The sequence below is a fragment of the Carassius gibelio genome, chromosome B5, assembly GCF_023724105.1.
Source record: "Carassius gibelio isolate Cgi1373 ecotype wild population from Czech Republic chromosome B5, carGib1.2-hapl.c, whole genome shotgun sequence".
NCBI lineage: Eukaryota > Metazoa > Chordata > Actinopteri > Cypriniformes > Cyprinidae > Carassius > Carassius gibelio.
This window is the reverse complement of record NC_068400.1, coordinates 4544046-4565890: the sequence shown is the minus strand read 5'-3', so window position 1 is coordinate 4565890 and position 21845 is coordinate 4544046. Positions and strand designations below refer to the sequence as shown.

At 38.4% G+C, this 21845-nt stretch overlaps 2 protein-coding genes across 10 annotated transcripts in view; both read left to right on the top strand.

Moving 5' to 3' along the window:
• LOC127958682 (rho guanine nucleotide exchange factor 15-like) overlaps positions 1 to 21845 on the top strand; it is a 120836-nt gene that overhangs the window by 65119 nt on the left and 33872 nt on the right. The window lies entirely within an intron of this gene.
• On the top strand, positions 9474 to 17561 carry LOC127958701 (zinc finger protein interacting with ribonucleoprotein K-like). 2 transcript variants are annotated; one of them, XM_052557673.1, is made up of 2 exons: positions 9474 to 10230; positions 14878 to 15265. In XM_052557673.1, exons 1-2 carry the CDS (start codon positions 9696 to 9698, stop codon positions 14991 to 14993), a joined length of 651 nt encoding a protein of 216 aa, XP_052413633.1. In that variant the 5' UTR covers positions 9474 to 9695; the 3' UTR covers positions 14994 to 15265. The 2 variants fall into 2 exon arrangements, with proteins under 2 accessions (XP_052413633.1, XP_052413632.1); XM_052557672.1 differs by lacking the exon at positions 14878 to 15265 and adding an exon at positions 15769 to 17561 and having other exon boundaries at positions 9476 to 10230.

Genomic DNA, 21845 nt, shown 5'->3' with positions numbered 1-21845 from the left:
CTCACAAGTAAAGCGCCATTTTCCCCCTATTGCCATGGGAACCTTATGAAGTGACGTAATTACGTGAGATGAACGTTATCTGCAAACCCCGTGGTGAAACCAGGGTGAAACTTGAAGCGTGCAAATCATTCTTATTTGCCAACAAAAATAAGCACAAAAGAACGCGCAAAGCAGTTTCCCAATTTGTTACATGACAGTGGAGCCAAATTATATTGCCAGAACTTGCGAAAACTGCGGTTTGATGAAATAGAGAAAAAAGGTGACTCTCCCAACACTAGGCTACTAACACTGTTGTAGTTTCATTGAGAAGTTGATACAACTTTACAGTTGTAAGATTGCACTTTTTTGTTACAGAACAGTACCAAAAACTTACAGTTGTAATTATATTAGTAGTATGTAAAATAATTTACATTGCAGTAAGAGATTGCAACTTAAATATTCTGTGATTTAGTATGGTCGCTTATCATAGGAAGTAATAAGAAATTACTCTTTACATTTAGGTAGTAGCCTAGTGAGAAAAAGGTGTTGGGGGAATCACCTTTTTTTTCTCTTTTTCATCAAACCGCAGTTTTTCAAGTTCACGCAATTTCATCGCATAAAATTGCAAAACTATCCCGCATATTGCATCGCATTTTTTAAGAAAACGTGCCGCAAAATCAAGGATTTTTGCCCGCAACAATCACAAAAAAATCCGCGTTTTTCTGGAAGTCTTTCTTATTGAGGTGGACCTGTCCGTGGTGATCACGACTATTTTCAATCCTTTGTCCAAAATAGAGTCTACACACCTTTTGAAGGCTACTGGTTCCATTGCAACAGAGCTTGTTGCTTCTGTAACCTATAATGAAAAAAAAAAAGACTTATTTAAATATTCAATAGTTTTTACTACTTTTGACAAATTATATTTGGGCAATAGGTAAAAAAGATATATATATATCAGTGGTTCCCAACCTTTTGAAACTCGCAGCCCACACATCCAAACACATATGTTTGTGTGCCCCACTTCAACAAAATTAACTGACCCCACTATTGTTGGGTTAATAACTTAGTACTCAGAAGCTAGATTGTTAACTGTATTTATTGAATGAACTGGCAATGAACAGTAAATAACTCAGACTTGGCACAACTGTATGGAAGGCATTTTCTGCCAAATTTAAATAAATAAATTACATGATTAAAATGAAAATTAAAACCAGATTAACGATTTCATTACAGAAAACTGTACGCAAAATATGTGACAAAATTGAGAATTAAATTAAATAATTTCATTTTCACAGTGACATCCCTGTCAAATTGAAACATAAAATGCAATTGGTGATTTCACATTTGATTTTCAATACAGTCTCGAGGCAAGACTGCCAATATTAAAATGAAAAGCCAAACGTGAAAAATAAACTACAAATACAGTTTTTACAAAGCTCTTTATTAACGCTCACGCAATAATGGTGACACAATTCAAATTTAAATGTAAATTTTACTTTTCATTTTAACTCCTCTTTTATTTCACAGTTTTCATTTTCGTTTTCATTTTCAAAGACAACCTGCATGCAAATTCTATGTTAATGAGTGGGTGTGGCTCAATTACGCTGTTACGTGGAGGAGCTAAAATGGCGGTTATGGCCAGTATAGCAGCAGAATTAAACCAGCTAGCAAACATTTCGGATGATGATGACTTCATTTTGCTACGAGTTCAATCTATATTGGATACACTTGGACATTTTGCAACCGTCACAAACTCCGATGTCGATCCTCGAGTTATAAATAGTCTTAGTGAGGTTGTGCAGTGCCTTCAAGTTCGGTAAAACTGGCAAGATATTCACAGATTCGACTTTTCCGGATCAATAACTCGCGAGAGAAACGTTTTTGGTACACGAATTATGCCTCTTTTTACTCGTAGTGATGTAGTAAACGAGCTACAAGCCAGTTTGCCTGAAAACAAGCTTTCCGCTCTGTACAAAATACGTTGATCTCAATGCGCTGGCGTCTGAGAGACAAGTCCTAAGGGACCGTCTGCTAAGTGCGAAATGCGAAAAAGGTTACTAATAAAATACTCAATAACTTCACAGTAACACACTGTAGTGTCACCAAATTCAGTTCACACATCACTGCTCTCCTGCTGCTTATACTACAATGTTGGTTTTAAAAATAGTTGCTTTTGCACAATTTTACGATTTTTTTTATTATGAAAACGTCAATAACGTTACTGTAACACACTGTACTTTCACCAAATTCAGTTCAAACATCACTGCTCTCCTGCTGGTTTTTTTTTTTCATAATAAAAAAATCATAAAAAAGTGACAAAGCAATTATTTTCAATATGAGTGTAGTAGTATAGCCAGCAGGAGAGCAGTGATGAGTGAACAGAATTTGGTGGAAGTAAAGTGTGTTACAGTAAAGTTATTAACTATTTTTCATAATAAGAAATCCTAAAAAATGTGCAAAAGCAATTAATTTCAAAATGAAAGTTGAAGTATAACCAGCAGGAGAGCAGTGATGTGTGAACTGAATTTGGTGAAAGTACAGTGTGTTACAGTAAAGTTATTAAAATTTTTTCCTTAATTAGTATTCATAAAAAACATTTGTTAAAGGAATTATTTGCAAAATTAAAGTTGTTGTAAAACCAGCAGGAGAGCAGTGATGTGTGAACTGAATTTGGTTGAAATACAGTGGGTTACAGTAAAGTTATTAACTATTATGTTCAATAATGGTGACTTTATTTTCCATAATAAAAATCATAAAAAATGTGCCAACGCAATTATTTTCAAAATTAAAGTTGTAGCATAACCAGTAGGAGAACCGTTATGTGTGAACTGAATTTGGTGGAAGTACAGTGTGTTACAGTACATTTATTAACTATTGTTCATAATTAAAAAAAAAAAATCATAAAAAATCTGCCAAAGCAATTCCTTTTAAAATCAAAGTTGTGGTATAAACAGCAGTAGAGCAGTGATGTGTGAACTGAATTTGGTGGAAGTAAGGTGTGTTACAGTAAAGTTATTAACTATTATGTTCAATAACAGTGAAGTATTTAATTATTTTTCATAATAAAAAATTATAAAAATTTGCAAAAGCAATTACTTTCAAAATGAGTGTTGTAGTATAACCAGCAGGAGAGCAGTGATGTTTGAACTGAATTTGGTGGAAGTACAGTGTGTTACAGTAAAGTTATTAACTGTTTTTCATCATAAAAAAAATCATAAAAATGGTGCAAAAGCAACTATTTTCAATATAAGTGTTGTAGTATAACCAGTAGGAGAGCAGTGATGTGTGAACTGAATTTGGTGAAAGTACAGTGTGTTACAGTAACGTTATTGACGTTTTCATAATAAAAAAAATCGTAAAATTGTGCAAAAGCAACTATTTTTAAAACCAACATTGTAGTATAAGCAGCAGGAGAGCAGTGATGTGTGAATTGAATTTGGTGACACTACAGTGTGTTACTGTGAAGTTATTAAGTATTTTATTAGTAACCTTTTTCGCGTTTCGCACTTTGCAGACGGTCCCTTAGGACTTGTCTCTCAGACGCCAGCGCATTGAGATCAACGTATTTTGTACAGAGCGGAGGAAAGCTTGTTTTCAGGCAAACTCGCTTGTAGCTCGTTTACTACATCACTACGAGTAAAAAGAGGCATAATTCGTGTACCAAAAACGTTTTGCTCGCGAGTTATTGATCCGGAAAAGTCGAATCTGTGAATATCTTGCCAGTTTTACCGAACTTGAAGGCACTGCACAACCTCACTAAGACTATTTATAACTTGAGGATCGACATCGGAGTTTGTGACGGCTGCAAAATGTCCAAGTGTATCCAATATAGATTGAACTCGTAGCAAAATGAAGTCATCATCATCCGAAATGTTTGCTAGCTGGTTTAATTCTGCTGCTATACTGGCCATAACCGCCATTTTAGCTCCTCCACGTAACAGCGTAATTGAGCCACACCCACTCATTAACATAGAATTTGCATGCAGGTTGTCTTTGAAAATGAAAACGAAAATGAAAGCTGTGAAATAAAAGAGGAGTTAAAATGAAAAGTAAAATTTACATTTAAATTTGAATTGTGTCACCATTATTGCGTGAGCGTTAATAAAGAGCTTTGTAAAAACTGTATTTGTAGTTTATTTTTCACGTTTGGCTTTTCATTTTAATATTGGCAGTCTTGCCTCTAGACTGTATTGAAAATCAAATGTGAAATCACCAATTGCATTTTATGTTTCAATTTGACAGGGATGTCACTGTGAAAATGAAATCATTTAATTTAATTCTCAATTTTGTCACATATTTTGCGTACAGTTTTCTGTAATGAAATTGTTAATCTGGTTTTAATTTTCATTTTAATCATTTAATTTATTTATTTAAATTTGGCAGAAAATGCCTTCCATACAACTGCTGTTGTTCGTTAGCATATGCAGCAAAAATATCTAAGATAAATTGGTGGTTTATTCTTAAACCAATCAGCGAGCTCAAATAGTGCAAGCATAGTTACAGTTTAATATTTATTTCTTGTTATTTAATTATATGAAATTATGTTTTTATGTTATGACTCATTTTTACATATATGAACAATATATTATTTCTTTTAATAGTAATTGTCTGCAATACCCACAGGTTGAAAACCACTGATATATATATATATATGTGTGTGTGTGTGTGTGTGTAAAAATTCCCATGGTAAAGTCGCAATGTCATAAAAAGGTGAAAAACTCATGTGCTCACTGACAACACAAGTATACCATAATACAACAAGAGAACAGACAAAACTTTACAAGTGAAACAGTAGCTTGCATAGTTATTTTGTAAACAACATATTATTCTAATATATACATACAGATTTAGGGAAGTCGTGGCCTAATGGTTAGAGAGTCGGACTCCCAATCGAAGGGTCGTGAGTTCTAGTCTCGGGCCGGACGGAATTGTGGGTGGGGGGAGTGCATGTACAGTTCTCTCTCCACCTTCAATACCACGACTTAGGTGCCCAAGGCATCGAACCCCCAACTGCTCCCCGGGCGCCGCAGCATAAATGGCTGCCCACTGCTCCGGGTGTGTGCTCACAGTGTGTGTGTGTGTTCACTGCTCTGTGTGTGTGCATTTCGGATGGGTTAAATGCAGAGCACAAATTCTGAGTATGGGTCACCATACTTGGCTGAATGTCACTTCACTTTAAGATTGAAAGGACTTTATGACAGGCATGGCATAGTATGTCCCTGATGATGACGGATGGGATGGATCCTTTGCTGACTCTGGAGTTGATAGCATCAGTTTCTCGTACAGAACTTTGTCTGTCATATGATTTACGTGGGGTTGACTGGGGAACACCAGCTAAAACTGTGGTTGGAAATTCCTCTCTGTTCACCTCTTTCTCACTTGCTACTGGAAGCAGACTGGTAGAAGGTGTATCTGCTGCCTGAGATTCCTGTGATTCTGACTCTGCACCCTGTACAGGGGTAAGGCCTTCAGACTTTGTGTCCTGGCTTAGCTGCAGTGGATAATTTGAAGTCTCCTAAAACATTTGATTGTACAGTTTTAATTAGTATGTAATTTACAGTTTAATCCAAAGCATAGCATAACATAACTTTTAACAACTGTTTTTAATAAAACTGAGAAGTCAAACAATCTTTCCTGTATCTGGCCTGAAGTCATCTGGTGAAAAATGCTTACTGCATAATTTCAGTAGACTGATGATTTGGAGAGGTAAATCAACATCTCGCTGAACACATAGCAGCCATAGTTTTAGTCGCTCTGGATCATTTACTGGGAAAGAGTAAAAGTGAATACGTTCATCTGTCGGCGTTGGTAATGCACTTTACGTCCCCATGGTTGTTTTTAGCGATCAAGAAAAAAAAATAAAGCAATACAAACGATACAAGACGTCTTACGTCAGCAGCGTCTTACGTAAACAGTGTCTTACGTCAGCAGCGTCACTGCGGAGTCGTGAGCCCGGATTGACAACAGACCCGGAAGAGAAGACAATGCTGAATAGTTTTTGTTATTTTTGGACCAAAATGTATTTTCGATGCTTCAAAAATTTCTAACAGACCCTCTGATGTGACATGGACTACTTTGATGATGTTTTTCTTACCTTTCTGGACATGGACAGTAGACCGTACACACAGCTTCAATGGAGGGACTGAGAGCTCTCGGACTAAATCTAAAAAAATTTAAACTGTGTTCTGAAGATAAAAGGAGGTCTTACAGGTTTTGAACAACATGAGGGTAAGTTATTAATGACATAATTTTGCTATTTGGGTGAACTTACCCTTTAAAGACGACAAGGCGCATGACATCACTTAGCTTCTCACGCGAGAAGGGGGGCGACGAAAGTAGGCTTGTTTGAGATGCGCTTTGCTTCGCCTGAAATGTCGGCTAGAGTAGGCGGCTGCAGTAAGGGGAGGGGTCAAAAAAGACCTTTGAAGTCAGACACTTCCTGAATCCCACTTTTTTATTGCCTGCAAACGTCAGCAATGGAGGAGATTGTGTTCGCATTTTATATCGCAGACAAAGTGGATGTAATCGACACTTGACACTTCTCAGATGAAACCACACAAAGATGAGGCATAATGGCTAAACAGTCTTTTTAGATATGTATGTGTGCATGTATATTTTTAATTTGATTGATTTATTAATTCACACAAACATACAATAGAATAAAGTGAAAATTACAACAAGGAAGAATTCTTATTAAAGGAAAATTAAATAAACGCATGTCCTAATTCTTAACTTCACTAGGCGTGTTTTGTTTTTGTTTAGTTTGCATGTAAATATAAATGAAAAAATAAATGGGTAATCTAATTATTAGAATAAAGAGAAAATTTATCAATTTACATTCTCGACCAATGAGCATAAAGTTGTGTCGTCAGTCAATCGTTTCCCATCATGCTTTTGATCAGCGCAGTTGGTGGAGAGCAACTGTGCTCGACTGCTCAATCCGACACAGCCGCCTCGTCATCGTGAGAGTTTTTTTGGCACATGTCAGCATGAAATCGGAGCAAGCGTACATAACTCAGACACTTTTCTAACTGGTATGCATCTCGCGCAGTGATGGAGTACTCAAGTCCTGGACAGCGGTGTTTGGAGAAGCTCTCAGGCATCCAAAATATCGACCCATACGAGCTCCCTGCAGTGGCACAGAGACCTGAACAATTTACCTCTGTGCACATATGGACATTGGGAATTATATTGTTTACGATGTAAGTCACCTTGCATTCACGCTGTTAATGGCTTTAATCTTACCAGGACATGTACATCTCCCAATCACACATTTAACTACCCTAGCTAACCCAGAACTGGTTTGTCCACTTTGCAGCCCCCAACACAAAAACCTGATACAGTATGTGTCATTGGGTTAAAATCAAATCATAACTAAACATTCACAGCTTTAGCCTACATCAAAACATGTTGGAAACGTTCGCATAGATTGAACATCTCGTTACAATCTAGTGTTTGCGAAACAGTCGTAGTTAATTACTTTGTCATTTTGGTCAAGAAGTGCATTCTAAATGCAATGTAATTACAATACACTAAAACGCATGTGAATAAACTTACATACTTTGGCCAGTACAACACTGTTTTCATCACCTGCTGTAGATGGACACAGCCACAGCAGAAAGCCTCGCAACTTTCCAAAGACTTGTTTAAACTCCTGAATTGTGTAGTAACTTAAACCAAAAACAATATAATTCCCAATGTCCATATATGTGCATGGAGGTAAATGGTCCAGGTCTGTGTGCTCCTGCAGGGAGCTCGCATGGGTCGATATTTTGGATGCTTGAGAGCTTCTCCAAATACTGCTGTTTTAAAATACAGGAATTTTGCATCTAATGCTGAAAGAGCAGCGCTAAATGTTGTGTGTGTAATCACACAATCGAGGAAAAGACTGGGACAACCTCAAACTTTAACAGACACCTGTCACGGATGCACCCAGATAGGTAAGTAAAATGCTTTCCATTGGCTAACGTTAGCTTCTAAAACAAACTATTATTGACTAATGCATATATGATAATAAACACACTGCTTTCTGACCAGTCGTGTGCCGTCACACACACACACATTCACTTGAACACATAAAAACGCACTCACGCTAAATCACTCGGTCACTCACACACAAACGTGTGCTCTCTCTCTCGTCTCTCTCTCTCTCTCTCTCTCTCTCTCACACACACACACACACACACACACACACACACACATACACATGTCTTACATGGTATATTAATAATGCCCTATTCCCCTAAACATACATTTTACTTTAGCTATTTTATTTATTTTTCATTACAATTTATTCACTTTAAATAAATTATAATAAAAAATTATAGGATTAAAATGAATTGTAGTTGCTCAACACCACAGGAACAGTTAAAAAAAAAGTCTAACATCACAACTCAAGGGAAGGGAGTTCACTCATTCACTAATTCCTATATAGTGTGTGTCAGTTGAGTTCACTATATCAGGAAGGAGTGAACAAATAAATGGTTTCATCGATGGTATATAGTAATAATAATAATAATAATAATAATAATAATATATATATATATATATATATATATATATATATATATATATATATATATATATATATATATATATATATATATATCGTGTAATGGTTTTATGTTCATAATCATTAATTGCTATTAAAATAACGTACCAAGAACAAAAATAAACACACATAAACACGTTCATAATTATGTATTTATTATTTTTAGTATCTTGACACTTGCTCAAGCAGCATTTTGAGCTCAGATAAGATGGTTGTTGATCGTCCTCAGGCGACTGTTAATTTTACATCGGAATACACTACCTGTTATTAACGGAAAAATGTAAATCCAACAAATTATCATCATTTTTGTAAGTTAACAACGATGCCACCTCAGTAAATTAGTCAAATAGTAAACTGAGTTATTGCCTACATAACATATTTTAATATAAATAATGTAGGAAAACCGTTAAAACAGAAATTATAAAGATGTAAACTTCATCTCTCATTCAAACTCGCTCGCTCCGGCTCTCGCAGTAGCGTGCTGAACTGTCAAGTAATGTTCGTTTGGCTGCCTGGGGCTCGAGGATATAGAGCCATCAACTTTTTTTGAGCAAGCATTGATTATGCGTCTCAATTTGCGGGACGCATGAATTGGGCTTCAAACGCTGTGCGCGCACGCGCTACGCGGGACGGGTGGTCACCCTAGACCCTACCCGGAGCTATATGAAACAAGTTCATATTTCAGGAATAAAAAGGACCTTGCTTGGAAGAGTGTGTTGTAAATACAGCAGAGCCTTATTTTAATGGATAGTAAAGTGTCTACCAATCCTCACTTATGAAGGCTGTTGGTGTTGATCAAATACCATACAAGTCTATATTTTATTTATCATATATTTGTGCAGATCGGCTTTTTCCCCAAAAAGAAAACATCTTCCTCTCGTCGCTTCACTCTCCAGTCCAGCGGGTGGCGCTAAACACATTCGTTTATTTGCCAAACACTATTAAACCTAAGAGGAAGAAGTTTATAGTTTTACCGCGCTCTCTGTTGTTTTCTCGTGATGTTGGTTTACTACAAACTGTTAGAAATGTTGTTTCTGTAAATAGAGAAATACAGTTTTTGAATCAGGTCATGTAATATTCTGGTCCTCACAGTCGAGACTAAGTGTTGAATCAAGCAGGAATATCTGGATAAGTATCATCTGAACTGAGATCTGCTGCTGTGAAGATGAAGTTTGTTAAAGAGGAGAGTGAAGAGAACACGAGAGAACCAGAAACCTGGAAAATAAAACATGAGGAACCAGAATCAGAAACTATAAGAATAAAAGACGAGGAACCAGAAACCTGGAAAATAAAACACGAGGAGCCAGAAGCCCGGAGAATAAAACAGGAGGAACCAGAAACCCGGAGAATAAAACAGGAGGAACCAGAAACCGGGAGAATAAAACACGAGAAACCAGAAACCTGGAGAATAAAACAGGAGGAACCAGAAACCAGGAGAATAAAACAGGAGGAACCAGAAACCTGGAGAATAAAACAGGAGGAACCAGAAACAAGGAGAATAAAACACGAGGAACCAGAAACCGGGAGAATAAAACACGAGGAACCAGAAACCTGGAGAATAAAACACGAGGAACCAGAAACCCGGAGAATAAAACAGGAGGAACCAGAAACCGGGAGAATAAAACACGAGGAACCAGAAACCTGGAGAATAAAACACGAGGAACCAGAAACCCGGAGAATAAAACAAGAGGATCATGGAGGTATGTGTTTATTCTTTAAACAGTCATTAAAGACAAATGTGGTATATTCACAGATCCCTTGTATAAACATAAGACTTAAATCAATTTCTTAAATACACATCTTACAGTAAAAGTCAATTTGCATTTTTGCAAAGCCTGCTGCAAAAACCCTTACCAATACATTAAAACGTACTGAACAAGCAAATAATGCTCTACTTAACCACAGTCCTATAGTGACGTTACTGCAAATGTTCTACAGCGCAGTAAAGTTAGTTTTAGGTTTGATATTTGCTGGATATTCGCCTAGGCTGCTTTAGGGAATGTCTGCAAATTTATCTCTTAATACAAAATGAAGTCCAGTAATTAATACAAATTATGTTTTCAATGCCATAGTAAATGTCTTGTCGGCCAACTGAAATATTTAAAATATTTAACCAATATGTCGCTACAGACAAAAGCAGCCTTAATCTATGTACAGTACACATAAACTATTTTCTTTAAAAAAATACCATAATTCATTATTTACCATATATATATATATATATATATATATATATATATATATATATATATATATATATATATTAGTGCTGTCAATCGATTAAAAAAAATTAACTAATTAATCGCACAATTTTTTAAAATTAATCGCGATTAATCGCGATTAATCGCAATTAAAAGACTGAAACTTTTTGGATATGTAAATGTAAAATGTAAATAATTAATGTAAACTCAAGACAAAGAAACTATTTAAATTCAAAATATGATTGTTTATTGGAATTTTTGTTTAACTTGTAACACAGATTTTCTCATGTAAACAACATACCTGCAATAAACCATCAATATCCTCCAAATTAACTGTTGGCTTGAAAGCCATATTTATTACAGAAATAAAAACACAGGCATGTAAGTACCATTTGAATTTCAAAACAATCAATGTCAATAAAAAACAAAAATGATTTCCATGTTGAATTCTAAGTGGACTGCAAAAAAATTCCAAAGTATAGTCATTGCCAGTGCTTTAAGTGGGCCAGTATGCACCCATACTCAGTACTGCCACTTCCAAATATAGCTCTTGAGCGTACCGCCACCTCTCCGTGCGCCCAGAACGTGCTTGTAGCGTACCGGTACGCTCATTTGGACATCTGTTTTAATAGAGGTTTTAATATTTTACCTGCACTGCCAATTTTCAGAGCGCCCTTCACAATGCAAGCTTCCTAATTCATCCCACCCAGAGCAGAAACTACATTACCCATTCACCCTTAAGTTATACAAGTGAATAGCGCATGTGTCGCTTTTCCCACTGTTAAGTGTCAACAACTCAACGTGGCCGGAGAAGGTGTGTGAAACTCGTTGTGAGTTATACTAAAGCAAAATCTTGAGTATTTATTGTCTGATAAACATTAAAAACTGTCTGCGGAGGTTGAGTCGTCCTGCAGCCCCCGCTGGCTGCTCATTGGCTGCAGCATCTTTTTTCTAAGTTCTAAAAAAATACCGTAGACGGCAAGGCACAAATTTAGATATTAATTTATCTAATTAATCTATAGCCTATGCACAAAGACAATATGATCTTTTTGTCCCCTTTTTGTTTTAAAGCTTGATGAAGAGAGAGAGCGCAAGTTGCTGCAGCTGAGGAGGACAGTGATGCACGCGCACAGGAGTGATTGACAGTTCGCGGCACTGTGTACAAAAAATACTCCGCTACACAATTATTTCTTTATTTTCGTTTAAGCTTATTAACGTTAGCGTTACAGAAAGGTCTGATTTACGCACTGTTACAGTCATACAGTCATAATGTTTCTTGTGGCAGACTGAAGAGTAATCCGGCAGAGTTTTATACTGAAACTTTCCGTCTAAAAGTCCTTCCTTGGTCTTATCCGTATTTCTTTGCACGTTGAACACACATAGGCCACAACTGGAAATAAAAAAAAACTACAACCGCGTTAATTGCGTTATTTTATTTTAACGCGTTAAATATTTCAAATTAATCTAATGCGTTAACGCGCTAATTTTGACAGCACTAATATATATATATATATATATATATATATATATATATATATATATATTATATATATTTTTTTTAATGGTCCATAGGTTGTAGAACATTTGTAGTTACAAGACTGAATTACTACAGGTGAAATTTTGCCAATATCTCCCTAACTGTACATACAGTACGTAATTCTTCTTAGAAAACAATTACTGTATTTCACCAAAAGGTTTTTTTCATGTTTCAAAGGCTGTGGTATGTTTGTATTCACATGGCTGTCTTACTACAGGTGAAAGTTTGCTCCCTTACCATATGCACAATACATAATTAATCTTAGAAAACAAACTTTGGATGGGTTAAATGCAGAGCACAAATTCAGAGTATGGGTCACAGTACTTGGCTGTATGTCACTTAGTGCTGGGCGGTATACCGGTTCACACCGAAAACCGGTGTATATTTTCGTTATGATGTTAATTTTTTATATACCACCATATCGATTACTCAACGTTCCAAACAAACGTTTTGCTGCGCCGTGGCCGCGCGACACGGTTTCAGACGGACCTTTTACAATGTTGCAGATCTAATCAGCGACTACGAGGCGTGGTGAGGTTAAACTAAAGAATCATGAGCGCCAGTAGGCTTTTGCGTTGAGAGCTTTTGGAAGCTGTGACATTACCGTGAGGAAAAAACCATCATCCAAAACAAACCATGGCTTACAGTCAGATTCAGCGTATATTTATGATCCAGAATCAGATCCAGAGGCTGAAACTGAACGAGAGCAGCAGCAGCAACGACGTCTCTATGTGGTATGTACTGAAACTGTATATATTTGCTTAGCGGTTTTGGAAAATGACTAAGTTCCACTTTATGTCGTCTTTTTTTTTTTTTTTTTTTTTTTAAGGTGTACATGTGGAAAGTGCAGTTTGATGACAACATCGCATGTTGTTTACTTGATGTGCTTACGTGCCGATAGCTAAGTTAACAACACAGAGATATTTGAAGCAGTTTTACTCACTGCCTGCGGTTCCAACACACGATCGTGACCCTTTTTCATTGGGACTGCATCATCCTTAAGAAATAAACGATACGCAAATCCGGTGTAAAACTGGGCCTTGTTTGTAAAACAAGCATCATTGAAATGCAGGGAACAAACAAAAACACTTGCACAACTCCGTTGATGCTCTAGAAAATTAACTCCATCCACTGGTCCCTTAATGCTGTTTTTTTTTTTTTCTTTTTTTGGTAATCTGTGCAGGGTTGTCTTGCCCTGGCAACCAAAAACACACTACTTTTGTGACATTTCGCGACGCTCTCGCTCTGATCAGTTCCAAAAATACTCCTTCAAATGTTCAACTTAATTTTGGAAGAGAAGACAATGCTGAATAAAGTCGTAGTTTTTGCTATTTTTGGACCAAAATGTTTTTTCGATGCTTCAAAATATTCTAACTATCCCTTTAAGCCTATTGCGTCTATCTGAACGGAGAACTGTTCTGCTGTGCTGCTGCTGCGGGACTCTAAACACCATTGAGTCGCTCTTGACCGTCACAGCAGAAAGGTCTCGTGTTGTTTCCACCAGCGTGGTGATTTTGTTTTATCACTAATTAATAAATGTCTAAAATATAAAAGGAGAAGTTTAAACAGGAGGGAGCCCGGCCCATGTCTGAACTATGACATGAAAATTAGCCTGAAGCCCGGCTCAAGGAGCGTTAAAAAGGTTGTGGCTCAGGCTGAAATGCAGGGCTCTAGTGTCTGTCTGTTTTTTAATGACAGGGAGACTTTCAGAATCGCTGAGACTCTCTCCCCCCCCTCGAATGGCTGGTCATATCGGTGCGACCTAACATTTGTTTTTTTGTCGTATTATAGAGTCCTGTAAAACTCTTGCCTCACGCAAGGAAAAAGTAATTCACAGCTTAATCAAAGTGGACCAAACCAGTTTTATAAAGGGGTGTCATATGTCCGATAATATGCGTTGACTGTTTCATGAACTCAATTTTCCAGACTTTTTTTTTCACTTGTTAGAATGAAACTACTGTATATGTGGCCAGTTCTGCAATATTTTGGTTTCGGTAAACATTTCTATGATTAAGACACTCTACCAATTACCTGAGGCATCAGTCTTAACTGGTAATATTATCTCACCCCGTTCCCTTTACAATGTGAAACGAGGCAGGGATGTCCACTTTCAACTTAATCTGTTTTATTTATCCCTTGAACCACTAGCACAAGCCATCAGGAAATCTGACATTCCACAGATTAAGATTCTTGACCATAATCATATTATTTCAAAGATGGAATAGTCTTAAAGTCTTTCTTCAACGCATAATCTCCACCATCAAATTGAATTTGTTATCTCAACTTAATACATTTTTTTTCCATGTTGCCACTTTCCCCTTCTCCAGGTTACTATTAAAGAGATCAATTCCATACTTTCCCAGTTTATCTGGAATGATAAATTAGGATCTGGAAATGGGTGGAATGCCTGACAGTTTTGTAACAGCACACCCTTATGGCACAACTTAATTAATTAAAAAATGTTTGTGGAAATCTGCCATTTGTCCAGCCCTCTTGGTCTAAATTGGCCATTAACACATGCACACACTTGTATGATAACCAAGGACTCAATTTCAAGAACCAAGAACTAGGTTTTGTTTACTATCATCATCATAATTTGTCTTTTTTAGTTACGCTCTGCTCTCAAGGTCTGTGGAGTTCCTTGGGCATCCCCCATTTCCTCTCATCTTATCTGGGATTGGATCACACCATCCGCTGGTCGGCCATCTATTTCTTTAATATATAGTAGGCTTAATGATCATACTGCAAAACCTCTCTATATTAAACATATATGGAATTGTGAATTAACAGACTTTGATTTATCGGTCTATTAGAAGAGGGTGTGGTCAGACTGATCTCAATTTCTAAAACCTTCTCATCTATCCATTTCAAAGTCATCCATAGAGCATAAATAACTCATAAAAGGTTTAAAATGAACCTAATCAACCTATAACTGCCATATCTGTAACACTGTATTGTCTATAACACTTTATCATTTCCACGTTACAAAAGGTACTTTTCTTTACTTTTCTCGTTTTGGGAATGTTCAATTGTTGTCAACATATGGACACGTGAATTTGGTTTTATTCTTTTTACTACAACGTGATTACATGTCTAATCCATGTTTTTGTCTTCTCAATGATGATTCTAACTCCTGTATAAGTTTATTAAAGAAGAGAATGATGTTTTCTGGTTTTACAGATGCAAAGAAGACAATATTAAAAAACTCCACAAAACATTTTTGGATTCACATCCTCCTAGTGACGTGAATATACAATGGCATGAATGAATAGGGCTGAACCTAGTGCCATTAAAAGCATGGCAATGTTTGTCTACCCAAATTTTGGATTATATAAAGGAATGACTAAAAGTATATCGCCATCTACTGGCATGGAGACATAATGCAGTGTTTTGAGATTTTCTTGGATCGGTGTTAAAAAGGGAAAGTTTTGACAGTTTTTGTTTGTACATTTAAAAAAACGTTTCAATTCATTTAAATCTTTATTATGATTTAATTTTAGGCCTGATGAAAATGAAAGAAGAAAGACAAGATCGGAAAGAGGTGGATCAGAAATATGAGGATCAGAAAGCTCCTGGTGTCAATGAAGAAAAATCAGCGAGTTGCAGCATTAAAACAACAGAAGTCAAAAGGCCTTTCAGCTGCTCTCAGTGTGGAAAGAGTTTCACATCTTACAAAAGTCTTAAGAGGCACATGTTAATTCATGCTGGGATAAAGCCTTTCAGCTGCTCTCAATGTGGAAAGAGTTTTACACTAAAAGAACACCTTAAGAGTCATTTGGTAACTCACTCTTCAGAAAAACCTTTCAGATGCTCTCAGTGTGGAAACACTTTTACGTGTAAAGCGAGCCATGAGCACCACATGTTAATTCATGCTGGGATAAGGCCTTTCTCCTGCTCTCAGTGTGAAAAGAGTTTTACAAAGAAATCAAGCCTTAATAATCACATGTTAATTCATGCTGGGATAAAGTCTTTCAGCTGCTCTCAGTGTGGAAGGAGTTTTAGACTGAAAAGGACAACTTAAGATTCATTTGGTAACTCACAATTCAGAAAAACCTTTCAGCTGCTCTCAGTGTGGAAAGTGTTTTACACATACATTGTTTCTTAATAGGCACATGTCAATTCATGCTGGGATAAAATCTTTCTTCTGCTCTCAGTGTGGAAAGAGTTTTACACTGAAATCATACCTTAAGAAGCACATGTTAATTCATTCTGGGAAAAAGCCTTTATCCTGCTCTCACTGTGGAAAGACATTTACACAGAAAGGAAAACTCAACATTCATTTGTTAACTCACACTTCATAAAAGCCTTTCACCTGCTCTTTAGTGTGGAAGGTCTTTGTCACATAAAAGATACCTTGAGAATCACACGTTGAATGCCTATTTTCCACAGGTTTTATGATTCGGTAGGGTCTTGAAGGGGTCATGTGATCCAGTTTCAAAAAACATTTTCTCTTTGGAGTGTTACAAGCTCTTGGTGCATGCATATAAGACCTATTAAGTTTCAAAGACTAAAGTGTCAAATCTAAAGAGATATCCTTTATAAAAGTTAAGGGTCAACCACACTCACGTAAATCGTCTAGTTCTACCATGCCGTCACATCTCTACATCTATGTGGGAAGAATTGCATTACACCAACCTAAAGGTTCACGCAAAGATAGAAGGCATTACTTTTATTCTCTCTGTTGCAGCAGCTGCCATGTTTCACTGTGTGCTTCGTTGAAGTGAAACTCTGTTTGGCCTTCCAAAAGAGGACATGAATAGAAATCAGTGGTTAAGTTGCATTTCAACACTGTTCCAGAACAGTCAAACTCAAATATTCAGATGTGTGCTGCGCATTTTATGGAGGATGAGGACTGTTTCCTGAACCAGTAGCTTGCAGTGTGTCTGTGGCACACCAGCTGTTTTTATAAAGTTGAGCAGTTCAAACTTTTCAAGGACAAACATTTTGAGCAGTAGAGTAGGCTTGTTGTTAGTTGTTTTTCAGATCACAAATGCAGACATTGTTTTATGTTTATGCAGTATAATAAGTAATTTTGTCCCACTGGATGTAACAAATGCCTCATTTGTAATGGGTTTTATTTTATTTGTTTTGTCTCGTCTAGTGATTTAGCGCTGGCTAAGTGGGTCAAAGACTCATCTCTGTGCCAATCACAAAACAAATTTTCACTCTCTTAAACTCATTCTTTCCTCTCTTTGCCTTTGCAAATTGTGTGAATGTGCATGAATGTGTTTGTTAGATTAGTTTACATGTCTTTTTGATTTATCCAATAAAGTCTTATGTACATTGAAAATAATATCTTTTTTTGTTTTGTGCTTACTATATAATGTCTTAAACTGCTGATCCTGTTACCATGTTAAGACATTTTTATATGTTTTTTATTTTATATTTTTAATTGATGTTATGAGGCTCATTCATTGAATCGCTGGCCAACTGATCAGCTGTCAAACTGATTCTGACCAAATTCCCTATAAATATCATAATTCCCTTTGAGCTAAACTGACTGGTTTCCTTTACAACAACTTATTATTTTCGATTTTTTTAATTTCCTCTTGATTCTTCTTGGATAAAAATGAATATTATTTTACTTGTGAAAGACACTAGAGCTAGAGCTTTAAATGTCTAATAAATTAAGCAAGCAGTTCATGGTATTTCTCATATTTACACAATCATTAGAGCAGATCGTGATGCAGAATCAATGGGGAAATCTTGTATACATCAATGAACGGTGGTGTGCAGATGTAGCTGTGTTAAAGTTGATGTGCTGTTAAGATCTAGAAGTGCTCTTTGTTACCTGTAAGCAAGTCCATTCGACGCGGGAGTTTCACTCGTGTTCACATCTCTCTGCACGTGAGCCTGGCTTTACAGAAACTCGCTGATCAGGGGCCTGTACCATGATGATAGTTGCACAAATTCAGTGTTACAGGATTAGTTTTGAGTTGACAAAACCAAACCTCTCCAATCTGGCTTTGTTGGTACCATGATGCTCCTCATCAACTTTCTTTGTCAACTCAGGCTTTGATCCAGAGTTTGGGGAGCACGTGCACATGAATGTGTGACATCACTGGTGAACAGCCAATCATGAGCCTTGCAACACAAAGCATGTTTGATTTACTTTTTGCGAGAGACACAGCGAGTTTCAAAACTAAAGGTCAAAGGTTTTGCTAGAGGTTAAGAGATTGAAGAATATGACAAATTTAAACATATGAAATATGAAGGAGGACAAATAAAATAAATTCAGTGCAGTCACAAGTGAAACTTAAGTTAGTTTATACATTTGAAAATATATAGTGATAGAGACTCGAACATGAAAGGTCATATTGAATAGTGCAATTTTTTAATGCCACAGCTTATTTCTATTACATGATCTGCATACATTACTATTTATTTAAAATAAATGATGTATTATAACTGTTAAACATAAATTGCTTGTGTGTATTAGATAATAATAATATTAATCGTAATAATAATATTAATCATAAAATGACTCCGTAATTATCATAAAGCCAGACTTAATTTTTTTTTTAGCATTAGTGATCTTTAATTTGGAGCAAGATAAACTGGAGTGACTTTGTGTCAGACATGGGTCACTTCTCTCACATCTGATTGGTCCAGCTTCAGTTTGAGATCTCTATCCCAGAACATATCAGCCCCGGAGCAGGTTAGCCGTGGAGTGTACGTTACTATGGCAATGAATACCGCTAACTGACAAGCCACTTACATGGTACCTAAAAACCAGGATTGTTACAAACTAACCTGAAACTTACCTGGCCGGCCAGCTAATCCAGCTTCATGGTACATCACTCTATTCCCCAAGCAGATGTGGGGCTGTCTGATCAATACCTGATTCATCTTATACCAGCCTACAGGAAAAAATTAAATCTGCTAAACCTGTAGTAAAGACTGTAAAGAGATGGACACACGAAACAGAGTGGGCCTGATTGGAGTGTTTTTGAAGCTGCTACCATCGATCTGGATGAACTCTCAGAGACTGTAACATCCTATATTAGTTTCTGTGAGGATATACAGTTGCATCTCAATAAATTATGAAGTTGTGGAAAAGTTCATTTATTTCATTAATTCAACTCAAATTGTGAAACTCATGTATTAAATAAATTCAGTGCACACACACTGAAGTAGTTTAAGTCTTTGGTTCTTTTAATTGTGATGATTTTGGCCCCACATTCAACAAAAATCCAGTAATGCACCTCAATAACAAATTAGGATACTTTATAAATCTAATAATAAAAAATTAGTGATCAAACATTTTTTATCAAAATAAGCTCATCTGGGATACTTACTGCATTTAATTAGCTCTATACTTGTACTTTGCATAATGACAATAAAGTTGAATCTAATCAAATCTAATCTAAAAATAACACTTTATCTAACACCATCCTATGATATATTTAAAAAGACATTTAAAATATTTAGCTTGTATGGCTCTTCTGCTTTTCTTCAGAATGACTTAATATTGCTTTAATTTATTTATTTTATTTTATGTATATTATGTCATGATCCTGCCCTCGTGTCCTTGATTTTTCCTAGTCTTGAGGCAGGATCATGACAGACCCTTGTTTTGTGTACAAGCGCATGGCCTTGTCTTTGGGCCATGTGCTTGTGTTGTCTCGTTCCCTTGCCCCGCCCCCCTTGTTATCCTAGTCGTGTCGTGATTGCCCTATCTGTGTCACCTGTCGTGTCTTAATTGTTCCCCCTATTTAGATCTCCTAGTGTGCTCTGTCTTGCGTCGGTTCATTGTGTTACTTATGTGCTTCTCAGATGTGTTCCACACTTGTGACTGTGATTGTATCCTGTATACCGTGAGTGTTTGTTTATAGTTAGTGTTTAGTGTCTTTATCTGGTCAGCCCTGTCTTGTTTGGTTATTTAGTCCTTACCCTAGCCCTTGTTTTCCCCCTCGTGGGTTTTTGTTTTCCCTTTTTGTATTTAATAAACCCTTTGTTTGAGAATCCCTGTCTGCACCTGAGTTCCTCCCTTACCAAGAACCTGACAGAATGAACCGACCACCAAGGAACTCAGCAGACAGGAGGCAATGCTGGATGGCATCAGCCAGCCAGCGAGATTGTTTTGAGGGCTCTCGCCTTGTGGTGTTCCGGGGGACCAGGGGAGGTAGTTCCGGAGCGAGCGGGCGAGAGGACGAGCCCCAGAGGTCCCCACCTACCCAGCTGCCAACGGTTCCAGAGGGTCGTATCCTGGCCGTGGCCACTCTGGGGGATCAGGCACATCCCTCACCGAGTCCTGAGGTGCCTCCCACACCCGTCGGTCTCCCCGGGAAGCGAGGGAGACGGTTATCGTGGGAGTCTGCCTCGGAATCGTCGGAGTCAGCCCTGCCAGAGACCGAACTCCCCCAACCCGCCTCTGACCCAGCTGTGGTCTCTGCACCGCGCCCAAGGAGGAAGAGGAGGAAGAGGGGGCCTGCCGGTCCTGTGACCCCCGTTTCATCCCGTGCCAGCAGCGGAGAGCGCTGGCGTGCCCGTGCCAGCAGCGGAGAGCACTGGCGTGCCCGTACCAGCAGCGGTGGGCGTGCCCGTGCCATCAGCGGAGAGCGCTGGCGTGCCCGTGCCAGCAGCGGTGAGCGCTGGCGTGCCCGACCCAGCAGCGGTGAGCTTGCCCGAGCCAGCAGCGGAGAGCGCTGGCGTGCCCGAGCCAGCAGCAGTGAGCGTGCCCGAGCCAGCAGCAGTGAGCGTGCCCGAGCCAGCAGCAGTGAGCGTGTCCGAGTCAGCAGCGGTGAGCGCTAGCGTGCCCGAGCCGGGAAAGAAAGCTGTATGCAAGTCGGCAGTCGTGAGAGCGGAGGAGAGAGCCGCGGCCGACTCTGCAGCAAAGACTCTTGTACAGTCGGTTTCATCTCATAAGGAGATGCCAATTGTCCTAGCTGCTAAAGCATTTTCTGATTATTTGTCCCGTCTTGTCCAAATTTTAGAAATCCCTGTCAGTCCTGTCTTGTCCCCTGACCCTGTCCCCAGAAGTCCCAAATGTCCAGCCGTTGTCTCCCCGTGTCCTGTTGATGTGGCCCCGTGTCCTGTGGTCCCCCCGTGTCCAGTAGATGTTGTCCCCCCGTGTCCAGTAGATGTTGTCCCCCCGTGTCCAGTAGATGTTGTCCCCCCGTGTCCAGTAGATGTTGTCCCCCCGTGTCCAGTAGATGTTGTCCCCCCGTGTCCAGTAGATGTTGTCCCCCCGTGTCCAGTAGATGTTGTCCCCCCGTGTCCAGTAGATGTTGTCCCCCCGTGTCCAGTAGATGTTGTCCCCCCGTGTCCAGTAGATGTTGTCCCCCCGTGTCCAGTAGATGTTGTCGCCCCGTGTCCAGTAGATGTTGTCGCCCCGTGTCCAGTAGATGTTGTCGCCCCGTGTCCAGTAGATGTTGTTCCCCCGTGTCCAGCTGTCGTCTCCCCGCGTCCTGTAAGTCTTGCCCCGCGTCCTGTAAGTCTTGCCCCGCGTCCCGTAAGTGTTGCCCCGCGTCCCTTGTCTGCTCCTGTCATGTCCCCTGTCAGTTGTCCTGAGACCCCTCCCCGCCCCTCACCACCCAGACCTGCCCGTACCCCCCGTCGTCAGCCTTCGTCCTGT